This window comes from Alosa alosa, chromosome 2 (assembly GCF_017589495.1).
Source record: "Alosa alosa isolate M-15738 ecotype Scorff River chromosome 2, AALO_Geno_1.1, whole genome shotgun sequence".
NCBI classification, from domain to species: domain Eukaryota; kingdom Metazoa; phylum Chordata; class Actinopteri; order Clupeiformes; family Clupeidae; genus Alosa; species Alosa alosa.
In genome coordinates this window covers 37,241,360-37,256,269 of record NC_063190.1, presented here as the reverse complement: position 1 = coordinate 37,256,269, position 14,910 = coordinate 37,241,360, and the positions used below count along the sequence as shown (strand labels likewise).

The 14,910-nt window shown below is 44.5% G+C and overlaps 2 protein-coding genes across 7 annotated transcripts; both read right to left on the bottom strand.

Annotated features, from left to right (window-relative positions):
• Positions 1 to 885: 885 nt before the first annotated feature.
• On the bottom strand, positions 886 to 7,472 carry kcnk12l (potassium channel, subfamily K, member 12 like). Of its 4 annotated transcripts, none has more exons than XM_048237333.1 (3): positions 6,523 to 7,472; positions 1,530 to 2,618; positions 886 to 1,325 (listed from the first exon to the last, which is right to left on the bottom strand). In XM_048237333.1, exons 1-2 carry the CDS (start codon positions 6,869 to 6,871, stop codon positions 1,570 to 1,572), a joined length of 1,398 nt encoding a protein of 465 aa, XP_048093290.1. In that variant the 5' UTR covers positions 6,872 to 7,472; the 3' UTR covers positions 886 to 1,325; positions 1,530 to 1,569. The 4 variants fall into 4 exon arrangements, with proteins under 4 accessions (XP_048093290.1, XP_048093291.1, XP_048093288.1 ...); XM_048237334.1 differs by having other exon boundaries at positions 1,537 to 2,618; XM_048237331.1 differs by having other exon boundaries at positions 1,574 to 2,618.
• A 2,994-nt stretch (positions 7,473 to 10,466) lies between these two features.
• Positions 10,467 to 13,999, bottom strand: LOC125309841. Of its 3 annotated transcripts, none has more exons than XR_007196196.1 (4): positions 13,896 to 13,999; positions 12,343 to 13,482; positions 11,865 to 11,996; positions 10,467 to 11,210 (listed from the first exon to the last, which is right to left on the bottom strand). XR_007196196.1 is itself a non-coding variant. In XM_048266969.1 (4 exons), the coding sequence occupies exons 1-3, from the start codon at positions 12,397 to 12,399 to the stop codon at positions 11,070 to 11,072; spliced, it is 330 nt and encodes a 109-aa protein (XP_048122926.1). In that variant the 5' UTR covers positions 12,400 to 12,548; the 3' UTR covers positions 10,467 to 10,990; positions 11,039 to 11,069. The 3 variants fall into 3 exon arrangements, 1 of the variants encoding a protein (XP_048122926.1); XR_007196195.1 differs by having other exon boundaries at positions 13,850 to 13,991; XM_048266969.1 differs by lacking the exon at positions 13,896 to 13,999 and having other exon boundaries at positions 10,467 to 10,990; positions 11,039 to 11,210; positions 12,343 to 12,548.
• Positions 14,000 to 14,910: the final 911 nt, after the last annotated feature.

The following is a 14,910-nucleotide window of genomic DNA, read 5'->3' as shown; positions in this document are numbered from 1 at the left end:
ATAATTATACAAGGATACAAGGATACAAGGAAGTTTAATGTCACATTCATATAGTTACTGGAAGTTAGAAATGCAGTGAAATTATGTCTGGTGTCAGCCTATTTGTGCATTAATGGGGGGGGGGGCTTAATGGCAAGGGCTGCATAAAAAGGTGGGGAAGAATTGGGATTGGGTGGGGGCACCAACAAAGGAGCACCCAAGAGCAACAGGGGGCAAGGAAAAACTCCTTACCAAGGAAGAAACCTTGGGCAGATCCACGGCTCAAGGGGCTAACAACTGCCAGGGGTCTTGGTGTGTGTGTTGGGGGATGACAGGGGGAGATGGGATAGTGTGCTGTGTATGTGGGGGAGGGCAGTGTGCAATATGTGTGTTGGAGAAGCTTCCTCATGAGACAATGTGCTGTGTATTGGGGGCAGTGTGCTGTAAGTATGTTGGGGATGTGTGTTGGAGCTTCCTGATGAAATAATGTGCTGTGTATGTAGAAGGGGCAGGGACTTACTATTGCAAGCAGGAGTACTGTATGTAATGTATGTGAGTGATGACAGTGAAAAGATGTGTGTGTGGGCGGGGGGAGTGGAGCAGTGACTGTGTGTGTGTGTGTGTGTGTGTAGTGTGTAGGTGGGTAGAGTGGGGGCAGTGTGCTGTAAGTATGTGAAGGATGTGTGTTGGAGAAGATCCTGAAGACAATGTGCTGTGTGTGTGGGGGCAGTGTGCAGCAAGTATGTAGAGGAGGCTTACTGTAGCAAGCAGTGTGCTGTATGTATGTGAAGTGATGACAGTGATGATGTAAGTGTGTTGTGTGTGTTGAAGTCAGGGACTTACTATTGCAAGCAGAGTACCATGTAGCCTTACTAAGACTTAATTATGAATTACATTAATCCTTACTCATTATATGTGCTTGCTAAGATTGCTTACGACTACTACTAAGGAAAAAGAGTGGTTTGGTTTGATAGACTTAATAGACGTTAGTCCAGTGTTGTATACTAGCTTTGTTTTGCTGTGTTGGAGGATGGACACATGAGGGGCAAACAGCCGAGAGGCTGCTGACCCCTGATGCTGTTCAGAGTGTATTTCTCCCCACTGAGAGTCTCTGAGGGTCTCGGCGGCTTTGTGTCGGCTGCTCTTGTAAATCACTCTGCGTCATGGCGATGCTGAAGAGTGGCCTGAGGATCTCTCTCTCCGAGCGCTCTGATTGCCTACCGCAGCAGCCAATCACTTCAGGAGCTGAACGGGCCTCTCAGAACGCCATCATCAGCGCAGCGACTGTTCTGTCTCCTTTTATCTCAACTCAGACACGCCGTTTACATCTCTGAATCATCCGCTCCCTTACAACAGACGTACACATCTCAGACACCAAGTGAATGATGCGTAATTTACATGTACAATGAAGCAAGAGCCTTCGGTCAAACGTTAAAAGCAATCTAATCAGCCTTAAGACTGTGAAGCTGTTATCAGACATATAAAAATAGAATTTCAGGAATACTCCAAGAGGTTTTCTTGGATTTTTTAAGAATGATGTTTCTTCTCACGTGAGACCTGTTTCCTGCTGGCTGGCGGACGTCCTGTTGGTCACCTGTCGACGCTGGTCTCCTGCAGCCGGTTGTTCATGATGGCGAAGGCTCCGACTCCCCCAGAGAAGCCGTTGCAGCGCGCGTGGCTCTGGCGCGGGTTTCCGTGCGCCGTCTCACACAGCTGCTTCTGCAGGATGGCCAGCGACACCTTGTTGGACGCCATGAAGTCGTTGACCGAGATCATCTCTCCGGAGAGCCGGCGGCCAGCCAAGTGTCCAGCCTCGGGCCCCTGGCCACCATCCGTCTCGCTGTCGCACACCGTCTCCACCGAGGCGTTGGTGTAGTGCTGCTTGCCCGCGGCGTCGCGCGTCGGAGTGGCCGGCTGCACCGCGTTGCGCTTGTGGGCTCTGGACCTGCCACGGCCGGTCAGAGGGTGCGCAGCGCGGCGCTCTGAGGACAGACAGGGCACACAGGGGCAGCAGCAGCCGCGCCACCTCACCCACCTCCGTCCGCACGCCTGCTGACCCCCCCGCTGGCACGGGCACGCTGCCGCCCGCTGGCAGTCCAGCTTGGCCAGGATCCAGTTGAGCGTCTGCTTGATGACGATGGAGAGGACGTTGAAGAGCGAGTAGATGCAGCACACGCCCATGAGGATGAAGAGGCAGTTGCCGAGGCGATAGGCCTCCTGCGCCGCGTAGCGCTCCCGCTGGCTGCTCACCAGGTCGCCGAAGCCGATGGTGCTGAAGGCCACGAAGCAGAAGTAGAGCGAGTCGAAGTAGCCCCAGTCCTCAGTGCTGGCGTAGAGCGCCGACGCGCTGCAGGCGATCAGCAGAGCCGCCACGGCCAGGATCAGCATCACGTAGTAGACGGACGGCTTCCAGCCCTCCAGGCTGTCGTCCTGACTCCGCTGGTCCTCGCCGCCCACGCCGCCCACGCCTGACCGCTGCAGCTGCCGCTCGTGGCACCAGCGCATGATGTAGGCCAGCATGGTGATGATGCGCTCCAGGAAAAGGTTGAAGAACAAGATGGTGGCCGCGCAACCGATCAGCCCGTAGAAGATCAGGAAGATCTTTCCCCCGATGGTGGCCGGGGTCGTCATCCCAAAACCTGCGAGAAACAGCAGATTAACCACAGATTAACCTGGAGAAACAGCAGCAAATTTAGCTCAACCACAGATTAACCTGGAGAAACAGCAGCAAAATCAGGTCAGATTTAAGGACATTGGGCCTCATTCACCAACTGTTCTTATGAAGAAGTTTGCTCTTAATACCCACTTATGCAGTTTTTACAAAGATTCAGGCATTCACCAATGTTTTCTTGTTCTTAAGTAAGAACAGAATCTATGAACACTCAAGAGCACTCTTACGCACATTTGAGAACTATCTTCCTAAGTATTTTCTTAACTGTGTTCTTAGGTCCTACGAAACTCTTCAGCAGATTCACAAAGGTGTTCTTAAATCTCAGAATCGTTCACAGTTTCATTCTTATCATGCTCAATCCCATTTCTCCTGAAGTTGACAGGGTGTGCCAACTGTTCTTAATTAGCATAGAGTAGGTAAACACCCTGTCAATCCCTATAACAGGGCATGATACTGCACACAGATTGAGGCTGAGGCACCAGCTTTCATTTCTACCGTATATTATACACTAATTGAGCAAGACAATTTGATTACCGTATGACACATGCTTTAAAGTGAAAGCACTGTTGCAGGAATTGAACAGTAAATTCATTCACTCATATTTAGTAGTTAGTACCGTATTTTCCGGATTATAAGTCGCACTTTTTTTCATAGTTTGGCTGGTCCTGTGACTCAGGTGCAACATATATGTATTTATATATATTTATATATATATATATATGTTTTTTTCCTCTTCATGACACATTTTTTGACTGGTGCGACTTATAGTCCAGAAAATACGGTATAAAAAGTGAGAAAATTTGTTTTGTTTATTTATTTTAAAATACCCTAATGCTTTGTAATATAGTGGAATTTATTTTCTTAAAAAATAATTATAATATTTGTATTCAAAAATATCATACATTTTAAAATATATAGTTGTCATTTAAATTCTATTATATTTTACACCTGCAGATATGATGAAAATGCCATAACCATTGATTTTGCACAAACAAGACAGTTCTCAAATGTACGTAAGAGTGCTCTTCAGTGTTCGTAGATTCTGTTCCTCCCTAAGAACAAGAACACATTGGTGAATACCATAATCTTTGTAAAAACTGCGTAAGTGGGTTTTAAGATTAAGACATTTCTCCGTAAGAACGGCTGGAGAATGAGGCACAATGCTGCAGTGGGAGCTTTCTATTCACAACATATACTGAGCTCACTGCTCCTAGTGTGTGTGTGTGTGTGTGTGTGTGTGTGTGTGTGTGTGTGTGTGTGTGTTCACAACATATACTGAGCTCACTGCTCTGTGTGTGTGTGTGTGTGTGTGTTCACAACATATACTGAGCTCACTGCTCCTAGTGTGTGTGTGTGTGTGTGTGTGTGTGTGTGTGTGTTCACAACATATACTGAGCTCACTGCTCCTAGTGTGTGTGTGTGTGTGTGTGTGTGTGTGTGTGTGTGTGTGTGTGTGTGTTCTGGCATATACTGGAGCTCACTGCTCCTAGTGTGTGTGTGTGTGTTCACAACATATACTGAGCTCACTGCTCCTAGTGTGTGTGTGTGTGTGTGTGTGTGTGTGTTCACAACATATACTGAGCTCACTGCTCCTAGTGTGTGTGTGTGTGTGTTCACAACATATACTGAGCTCACTGCTCCTAGTGTGTGTGTGTGTTCACAACATATACTGAGCTCACTGCTCCTAGTGTGTGTGTGTGTGTTCTGCAACATATACTGAGCTCACTGCTCTAGTGTGTGTGTGTGTGTGTGTGTGTGTGTTCACAACATATACTGAGCTCACTGCTCCTAGTGTGTGTGTGTGTGTGTGTGTTCACAACATATACTGAGCTCACTGCTCCTAGTGTGTGTGTGTGTGTGTGTGTGTTCACAACATATACTGAGCTCACTGCTCCTAGTGTGTGTGTGTGTGTTCACAACATATACTGAGCTCACTGCTCCTAGTGTGTGTGTGTGTGTGTGTGTGTGTGTGTGTGTGTGTGTGTGTGTGTGTGTTCACAACATATACTGAGCTCACTGCTCCAGGGATATTGACAAATGGGTTGCGGACCCACTCATTGGTTTGCCGTGGATCTTTGGAGAATGGCAAGTAACGCTCAAACTCATTTGAAAGCGCAACAAGGTGATCGCGCACCAGCTGCGAGAGAAAGGGCCCTGTCTCAGTCTCTCCCAAAACCGCCACCACTGTTTGGAACATATCAAATACACCCCGATCCACTCGTCGTACCCACAAATCAAGCTTGGCTTTAAATGCAGCGACTTTATCTGCCAGTTTAAAGACAGTCGTCATTCTCCCCTGGAGTGACAGGTTGAGGTCATTAAGCAACCCGAATATGTCACACAGGTAGCGAGTTTTGACACCCAGCCCTCATCACTAAAATATGCAGCTAACGGTGAGTTTTTTCTGTAAGAAATCTCTGCAGCGGCTCGCAACTCAAACACTCTGGCCAGTGACCTGCTAAAGATGCTTGTTTTTGTTGCTCATTCTAGCAGTTTAGCTAACCGTGTGACACTACCGTTAAGCCAAGAACTGATCAAGTGAAGTGAGCTCACCTGAGGCTCGCTTGGCGCTGAAGGCAATATGTAAAGAGATGTTGAAGCGGGACAGACAGGCGTAGAAGAAAATAGACCTTGCAAAATGCAAACATCGTGCAATCAAACAACTGCATATAGGCCTATGCCATGTAAAAGCATTGACATTATTGCGAATTAAATTTAGTTTAGTTTGCATGCATTTTTTTTTTAAACTCATGTCGTAGGCTACGGCCCGGTTAGGAATGTCCTGCGGCCCGGTGGTTGGGGACCGCTGTGTTAAGTGATACTACGATTGCAGTTATGTGATATATTTGTCAAACTAGGCTTTCAGCTCAGATCTGTGCGCGTTCTCAGTGTTGGGATGACATTGCCAATCGTGGAAGCGTGGAGGCGACAAGACGCCTCTATTTTAAAACTATTACTTCGCATTCATGGCGATAGCTTAATCTACACAGCGGTCATTTTTGTGTCTAACCTATAACATCAAATAAATCAATTGTCATCAGTTGTTGTATGGTATGCACGTCCATAGTGGGATATTTGCACGCACAGCACTATTAAAGCGCATTCGAGATCCAAAATGTTAGTAGAGGCGGAGCTCCACCTGTGAGATATGTGACAGAATCCTACACGTGAGATAACTTCGTTTTTAAGACAATTGATTGGTCAGCGGGTGGTAGATTACACGATTTGAGCTATACCTTAGCACATAACCTCCTCCCGACCAGGTTTGGTTGACAGCATAAGATACCATGGTGATATAGCGACACTAAAACAGATCCACTTTCGTGTCACAGCATAGCCTGGCTTTGAGCGCAACATACCTCGCTAACCCACTAATCGAGATTCGTACTACACCCCACTGTGTGTGTGTGTGTGTGTGTTCACAACATATACTGAACTGAGCTCACTGCTCCTAGTGTGTGTGTGTGTTCACAACATATACTGAGCTCACTGCTCCTAGTGTGTGTGTGAGCTCACTGCTCCTAGTGTGTGTGTGTGTGTGTGTGTGTGTGAGCTCACTGCTCCTAGTGTGTGTGTGTGTGTGTGTGTGTTCACAACATATACTAAGCTCACTGCTCCTAGTGTGTGTGTGTGTGTGTGTGAGCTCACTGCTCCTAGTGTGTGTGTGTGTGTACACTAGCCCTGGATAAGTTAAATGCAGAGGACAAATAAAGTAACTCAACTTAACTTAGATCTGTGACCCCTAACCTGTGACCTCTAACCTAGTGACCTCTAACCTATGACCCTAGTGTGTTATGAGGGAAGGCAGTTGTGTACTAGTGTGTTATGAGGGAAGGCAGTTGTGTACTAGTGTGTTATGAGCTCCAACTGACCGATAGTGGAGACCACGGTTCCCACGAAGTAGAAGGCCCCGGAGAAGTCCCATCGCGGCCGCAGGGCGTCCACACGGATGCCCGCCATGTTGGCCTCCTCGTACCGCCGTAGCAGGCCGCGCAGGGCGTCTAGGCCCACGCCATGCCGACCGGTGAAGTCGTCCAGCTGCTCCTGCCAGCGCTGGTGAGCCTGCAGCTCAGACGGACGCTCCAGCGCCGAGAAGACGGCCGCGCCGCACAGCAGGTAGCCCAGGATGAGCGCCGCCAGCAGGCCGAAGCGCGCGTTGTCCTCGTTCATGGCCACTGGGCAGCGGCCGCCCCTACTGGCCCTCGGCCGCTTCCGCACCATGGCCGAACCGCTCACAGAGGGAGGTCAAGCGTCCAGGGGCACTGCGACGCAGAGCTGAGCACGAAGCAGAGCACGCAGGGCTGCCCACCATCGAGATGACCGCTCACAACACACAGGACAGGAAATGGAAACAGGTGGATCCACAGGGGTGTAGGGAGATGAGTTACGTTCACTAAGAGATGAGCTGCAATACAATGTTGCCGTTTACACAGCGTAATCTTGCACGAAAGCACAACACATTAAATAAAAAATCATTATACAAACACATATATACATATGAATCAGGTGAAATGCTTCCCATGCAAAGGGATGCTGTTGCTAGGAAGGCCGTTCACACAGCTGGATCATTAGACTGTGTATCATTAGACTGTGTATCCTTATTAATGATGTGGTCACAAGTTAATCAGGAGTGCTATGAGTTTCCAGAGACACTCCAGGCTTCCCCGGCACAAAGGTGCAACCGAAGAGAACATCCATCTCCAGATAACAGCGCACAACATAAAGCCACTCTTCTCCAACACTCTTCGTTAAAACTCTTCTTCAACACTCTTCTTTAAAACTCTGCAATAATCAAAGCATTCAGCAAAAACAAAGGCAATCAGAGCTGATGGAATCCTGCATGGCACATCCATGACAACATGTCAACAGAACATGATGATGGAATCCTGCATGGTGCATCCATGACAACAAGTCAATAAAACATGTTGAAACCTCACAAAAATATTTATATCAAGAAGTGAAAACATTTAAACATAAATGACATGACTAATGATAGCCTTGGCACCGTTGGCTTTGTTATGCAACTACCACAAACAGGAAGAATTATACACATATAGAAAATAATATGAAAACATAATAAATGTTTTCATATGAATGTTGAATGTTGAAAACATAAACCACATAATAGTTCAACTTTAACTACTTTATGGATAAAATACAGATAATGATAAATATAAATACAGGCATAAAAATATAAATATATATATATATATATATATATATATAAATATATTCATATATAAGGACAAATTAATATTCTAAACTTTGAATTTCTCATTGTTAGGTATACATTAAACAAGCCCAGATCTGAAATTCATGTATGATGTGAATAAACTTACCCGTCTTCAACTGTATTCCACTCTCTAGCTGATTATTAGATATTATTATTAGGTAGGTATCTGATTATTAGATTAGGTTTTTTGTTTCATCGAAGATGGTGTATCCAGTCCACAGACAGACAGACTGTCCTCCACTAAGCAGAGGCTGACCAGCCACAGCAACAGGCATGTTATGAGATCGCTGCTTCAGAAGTCAAATGAGACGGAGTTGCTAGCAAGACTGCCCACCACCAGGACACAGAGAATGACCCGCGCAAGTGGAGGAGGAGGGGGAGAGAGAGAACAAGAGAGGAGAGGAGAGAGAACAAGAGAGGAGAGGGGGAGAGAGAATGAGAGAAGAGGGGGAGAGAGGGGAAAAGAAAGAACAAGAGAGGAGAGGGGAAGAGAGAACAAGAGAGGGGGGGGAGAGAGAATGAGAGAAGAGGGGGAGAGAGGGAAAGAAAGAGAACAACAGGAGGAGAAAGGGGTGAAAAAATGGGTTGGGGGTTGTAAGAGAGAAAGAGTATGTGTGAATGGATGTGAGAGAGAGAGAGAGAGGATGTGTGTGACAGAGAGAGGGAAAGACAGAGTATGTGTGTGTGTGTGAGAGAGAAAGAATGTGTATGTGTGTGTGAGAGAGATACTGTGTGTGTGTGTGAGAGAGAGAATGTGTATGTGTGTGTGAGAGAGAGATACTGTGTGTGTGTGAGAGAGAGAGAATGTGTATATGTGTGTGTGAGAGAGATTGTGTGTGTGTGAGAGAGATCATGTGTGTGTGAGAGGGAGAATGTGTATGTGTGTGTGATAGAGAAAGATTGTGTGTGTGTTTGTGAGAGATCATGTGTGTGTGAGAGGAAGAATGTGTATGTGTGTGTGATAGAGAGAGATTGTGTGTGTATGTGTGTGTGAGAGATCATGTGTGTGTGTGAGAGAGAGATCATATGTGTGTGTGAGAGAGAGAATGTGCAAGAGGGAGCGTATGACTGATTGCTGCAATTATTCTACATTTTGGGAATGCAGTTTCCAGCTCTTCAGACCTGTAATCAGTAGCCGCTGCCTCATCAATAGAGACGTGTGGAACAACAGGGTTGCCTCTGTGTGCACTTGCTGTCTTCACACACACACACACACACTCAGAGCAGAGGGTTTCTGTGTTTCCCCTCGTCACGCTATAGTTGTGCTTTGTCACCTGTGTGCTGTGTGTCTGTGTTTTTTGTCACCTGTGTGTGTGTGTGCTGCCCAGATCAAACAGGTGGGTGTGCTTTGCCCCCTCTGACCCTCCCCAATTTGACTTTCATCACGGGCACTCTGGCTCTACGGGTCAGCCTGAGTCCAGCGCCATTGAGCGCGTGGTCAGGGGTAGAGCCAGGTGCTCCCTCACGTGTGTGTGTGTGTGCTGCCCAGTGCATGGTCAGGGGCAGAGCCAGGTGCTCCCTCACAAGGAGCCGGTGCATCAAAGCAGCACTGCCCATTGCCCTGCCCCTCGGCTGTTATGTTTCTGTCTGGAAATATTCTTTCTATAAAAAACAGCAGCATGTTTAACAACTAGGCAAGAGGTACTTTTTTTATAAAGCTGACAACAGCTCATCAGCAGAGTCTGGGCCAAATAGGCCTTCATCTTTCAAGTCATCAAGGGACGGCATGAATCTGCATGATAATGAGACCCTCGCAGGTGCTCTCTGCTCATCTGCATGCTGGCCAGGGCGCGCGGGAGCTGCCTCTCTCGGCCTCATCTTCATACGCATTGTTCAGGAAATCTCATGTCTCATTTGATGGCCATCTTATGTTTCACCTGCTTATCTGTGACATTCTGAAATAAAACAATCTTAGAAAAGACTACTAGAGCACCTCAACCATATCAGTGTAGAACTACTTACCAATACCCTGATTATATCAAAACGTTACAAACCTTGCACAATCTTTTATATGTAGTTAGGTAAAGTTAGGCTTTTTTTTCACCAATCTGCAAAAATATTACTTACCAATTGCTTTTTTTTTTACTCTGTGTTCCTATAGGTGTCTAGTAACACCTCCCAATTTAACCACGGCCAAATCCTCGGTGAAACACCTGGAGAGCCCATCATGTTTGGGGTGCCCAGAGGGTCTGGGCAAAAATAATGAAAACAATTATCATGCTGAATCTATCCCAGCCATTAGTTTTGAGTAAAAATGACTCCAAGTCCATAAAAAATCCATAACAAGTGGTTTTATTGAACAATTACAAAACAAAACTTCCTGAATTGGTTTAAAATGTATTTGTTATGGATTTTTGTTTTATGGACTTGGAGTCACTTTTACTCAAAACTAATGGTTGGGATAGATTCATAATGATAATTGTTTATATTATTTTTGCCCAGACCCTTGCAGATTGGCGAACAAGATGCCTAACTTTCCCTAACTAATGACATTGAGGGCCTTTAACATTCAGCTGCATCAAACCCCCAACAGGTGCTCAAACTCTTTCACAATGAAGAGCTATAAATATTGAAAACAGAAGCTGAAGTATAACAGTGTTATTTATTTACAATATTATTATTGTTGTTGTTTTTGTTTACATATTTGATATCTAATACGGGCTTGAAAGAAAACACCAGTATCATAGTTTCAAATCAATAACTATATTACAAAAAGATAAAAACAAGATGCAAAATTACACCATAAATCAGATCTCATTAAAATGGTACGAAAACAATATAAATTATGAAATGTTAAAAAAGTGAGAAAGACAAATCCTTGTGTTGCTGTCCTCCAGTAAGGCAAGAGAGGGGGAGAGAGAGAGAGAGAAGAGGTAGAGAGAGCTAGAGAGAGTAGAGGTGCAGTAAAGAGAAGAGAGAGAGAGAGAGAGAGAGAGAGAGAGAGAGAGAGAGAGAGTAGAGAGAGAGAGTAGAGGTAGACAGAAAGAGAGAGAGAGCTAGAGAGACAGTAGAGGTAGAGAGAGAGATGTTAATGCTTTGCCAATATTGTACAATGCACAGTCATGCCAATAAAGCTCACTGAATTGAATTGGATTGAATTGAATTGAATTGAATTGAGAGAGAGAGAGAGAGAGAGAGAGAGAGAGAGAGAGAGAGAGAGAGAGAGAGAGAGAGAGAGAGAGGATCTTAGAGGAGGGACCCAGAGTCCAGGGCCTGCACTCGGGCAGCAAACAGCAGGACCTGCTTCTCCACCTCAGTGTTCAGCTGCCTCTGGGAGGCGCTTGGATTCTTCTGGACATAGTCCGCAATCTGCAGAATGCACTCTTTCTGTAGGGGAAGCATTATAGGGTTCAGAATGCACTCTTTCTGTAGGGGAAGCATTATAGGGGTCAGTCACGCTTATCTGGACAGATGGAGGACCATGCAGTCTTGTAAGACATATGGAGTTATTTACAATCAGGAGTGAGAACCACAGAGTAAGTCGTGATATGACACATTCAAACTACTCTGATACAACTTCACACATTGCAACCTCAAGACAGTCGTCTGTGAAACATCACAATATCTGTGCACTGTACCTGAAAAGAAAAATGCCCATGACAAAGGATTTGAAGCCATGTACAACAAGGTGCATGGAGTCTTAGCTTAGCGTCCCTTTAAGAGCACTGGAACCCTCCTGTTAAAAGCCTATTCTGATGGAATGCCCTCACTGTTTAATGCACTATAAAGAGCTCTCTAGACATGCGGGTGGAGGGAGAGTGATGCTCTGGAAATCTGAATGGCTCGGTGAATAACTTGGTTCTAACTGCATTTGGTGCCAGTAGGCTGATATGAGCAGCTGGAGGATATTTCATGTTGATTTTTACCCCACCCCATTCATCTAAGAAAACGAACCGAAATGGAACAATTAATTTGATACGTACCCACTATATACTGTAACTAGATATTCGAAATGTCAACCAAACTGAAAATAGCGTTCACCTTGTAAGCCTCTACTTTCCCCTGTCCAGTCAATCTGTTGAAAATCTCCCGTCCTACTTGCAGTTGGGTGATGGCAGTCAGTATGTCTTTACTCTGAGTAGTATCAGACTTCAGCCAGTTCAGCAATGCCAACTGTTCAAATGAGATGGTCAAAACACATGTTATCACGTATGGATCATATATTGATCCATTATAATAAAGGGTGTTTTTGATCAACAATTTGACTACATAGTCAATATGTTCATCCCCTATTAGGAAATAAGGTTAGTTAACAAGACGTCCAACTTCCACTAACGTTGCTTCGCGCAAAATAAATAAATAATGTTGACAGTGTCTACATTAAATACAAGGTAATACATATCTTGTATATAAGCCCAATATAATTAATTTGAGTAGTCATATCTTTATCATAATTAATCATATTTCTATTAGCCTAACTGGCTAACCTTCGCTGCTATCGCTAGTTAACGTTACTCACTTGTTGAATTAGCTGGGCATTGGTCATCTCGCCCGCAGCATTTCCTGGAGCTGCCATGGTATAATCTTTGTGCACTAAATATCCTGCTAACTGCTTTCTTCTAGTCTATATTTAATCACAAATGTACCAGCCTCGCCCACCGTCTCAGCTAGCAAGGTAGTCAGAGAATGTCCACCGTTCTGTTTATTTCCTGTTTGGGTTTTTTCTCCGTCTTACAGAACTACTGCCCCCTGCCGGCTGCAGCGCATTCACCATGCTTGCTCAACTTCCCCCCTGGTAGTTATGTCAAATTTGAACCTTACATAATTCAACTCAAGGATGTGCAATAGCTATATATATGTATTCATAGGTACTTACCTCTATGTACATTATATTGTTTTACAATATTTGTTTTGTGTCAAGTGGATGTGATCTTTTGGTCATAAAATATTAACCAGATTTGTGACTGTTACAACTATAGACTGTATATATACAGTCTATGGTTACAACCAGTAGGCCCAAATTATCAATGGTGTAGAAAAGTAGTGTTTGTTTTATTATTTATTTTTAAATACATTACACAATCAGTAATGTAGACAGTGTCCTTCACAACAGTGTTCATCCAGGTATTGAACCTTGTGCCGCAACAGGTTCTGATCTTTGAGCCATCTGCTCAAACAACAGGCTTCGACAGCCTTCTGACAATATATATGACCTTACACAATGATGTCCAGAGGAGATCCATGAGGCCTGGAAAACTATTACATGAACTGAATCCTATTATCGATAATACATGACAGATATCAGCACTTGGCCTTTACTTGGCATCATCTGTTTTCTTTGCTCCCGGAGAAAGACCCCAGCTGTTTGGTGTTCACATCTTTGAGCTGTTCGAGCTGTCGTTGTCCGCGCCGATATAAGTATTCTATGTGCATGACGTCGGTCTTCTTAATACGAGCATTCTCTCGGAATTCATCTCGAATCCGAGGAATGAATCCAGGTTTGTCCCTTCCAGCGCGCATGAACTCTCGATACAATGCCAGAACTTGCTTCTGTAATTTGCTGTAGCGGATCATTGTGCATCAGCAAGGCGGCCAGTGGAAAGTAGCTCTGCAATCAGTGTAGATATTTAGGTCCAATCAACAGAGATAGATGTTGCTCCTGCAAACAAGTAAGTGCACAGGTATTCGGTGAATGCAAACACAAATGCAGCCCAATGATTAGCACCGCGTCTAACAAAAGTGCCGCTTGTCATTCAGACTCACTAACAAAGAGCACTGGTCAAAAATAACTATTTAGTAGGCTACGCATATGAAAAGCTATGACGTTAACTGGTTCGAAGTTCAGGGTGGTCTGGCAATTCTGTTACGTTAGTACAGTAGGCTGATCAACGCTTTTGCATTGGCACCATGCGCTGGCATCAATTCCTTCCTGCCTGAAATCAACTGGCCAACTTTCATTACATTACATTTGTCTACAAATGGCGAACGTCGAGATGACTTAGTAATCATAAATAACATTGCATCACCTGTTTATCGCTATCAATCGCATTGACATCGTTCTGCTGCTTTTACCATTCATGTTGGTGCAATTCCAAGACCCATGTCAGTAGTTAGCTTCGGTCTCTCTCATTCTGGCAGCATGACCTTATGTTTAGATGTCCCTCACATACACCCGTAAACGGGCTTACATCATAGCGCCAGTTGGGTCAAAATGAATGTTCAAATCTACATTGCCCTCTAGTGTCGTGGATGTGTTTTAACCAGGTACTTGGTCAAATCCGGACTCGAGACATCTCTTGACTTGCTGCATTTGGTCTTGGACCTATCTCTCGCCCAATATTTTTGTAATTTAGTAAATTGTAGCCTACACAAAGATGGTACATTCTACCGAATTTGTGCAAATTCAGAGTTTGGAACATTTTGGAAAAAGTATGTTTTCCCCCAAAAACTTTTCATTCACATGATTTGTTCACACTGCAAGTCTTAATGCTCAATTCGGATATTTTGCTCAGATCCGGCTGGCTGTTCACATTACCTTTTAAAATGTGGTCTATATTAGGTTTGCACGGCGTGTCGTCAGATAGGGACGTCGCCATATTGGAGATACAATATTATTTAGAGTCAGATGTTTTGGTATAAAATGTAGAAAATATCAGGCTATTGAAAATATATCAACATAACTCCTCCCTAATCAAACACAAAATATAGATAGGAGGAAATCTGTAATGAATAGTTTATGTTGGTGTTACTGAAGTGGATATTTCTCCTCCACAGTGTACAGAAACCTAATTTTGAGAAAACACCCTTTAAAGATTATAATGAAAGGGAATACATTTTTTCAGCAGAAACCACTATAAACAGACAAGTCATTGATTTTGAAATCTGTAAACAGACAGTACGTACCCAAAACCACAACTCAAGAGACAGATGTAGAGTGTTTGGCACAACTTTGGCCTTTAGTCTCGAAAAAATATATGGTGAGCATCTATCTACGGCGGTAGACTTTTAGTATATGATTCAGGAGGGTATTAGGACCAATAAAAAACTATGAGACATTTCTGTTGCAATTTTTTTGTCTTTTTGGGCT

Bases quoted from the DNA above. Each gene is read 5' to 3' on its own strand.
- LOC125309841 (XM_048266969.1), bottom strand. From the start codon at position 12,399: ATGGCAGCTCCAGGAAATGCTGCGGGCGAGATGACCAATGCCCAGCTA. The intron at 11,997-12,342 runs GTGAGTAACGTT...TCATTTGAACAG, and splicing joins ATGCCCAGCTAATTCAACAA to TTGGCATTGCTGAACTGGCT. The intron at 11,211-11,864 runs GTGAACGCTATT...CTTCCCCTACAG, and splicing joins GGAAAGTAGAGGCTTACAAG to AAAGAGTGCATTCTGCAGAT.
- kcnk12l (XM_048237331.1), bottom strand. From the start codon at position 6,871: ATGGTGCGGAAGCGGCCGAGGGCCAGTAGGGGCGGCCGCTGCCCAGTG. The intron at 2,619-6,522 runs GTCAGTTGGAGC...TGTTTCTCGCAG, and splicing joins AACCGTGGTCTCCACTATCG to GTTTTGGGATGACGACCCCG. The intron at 1,326-1,573 runs GTGACCAACAGG...GTCTGTTGTAAG, and splicing joins CAGGAGACCAGCGTCGACAG to GGAGCGGATGATTCAGAGAT.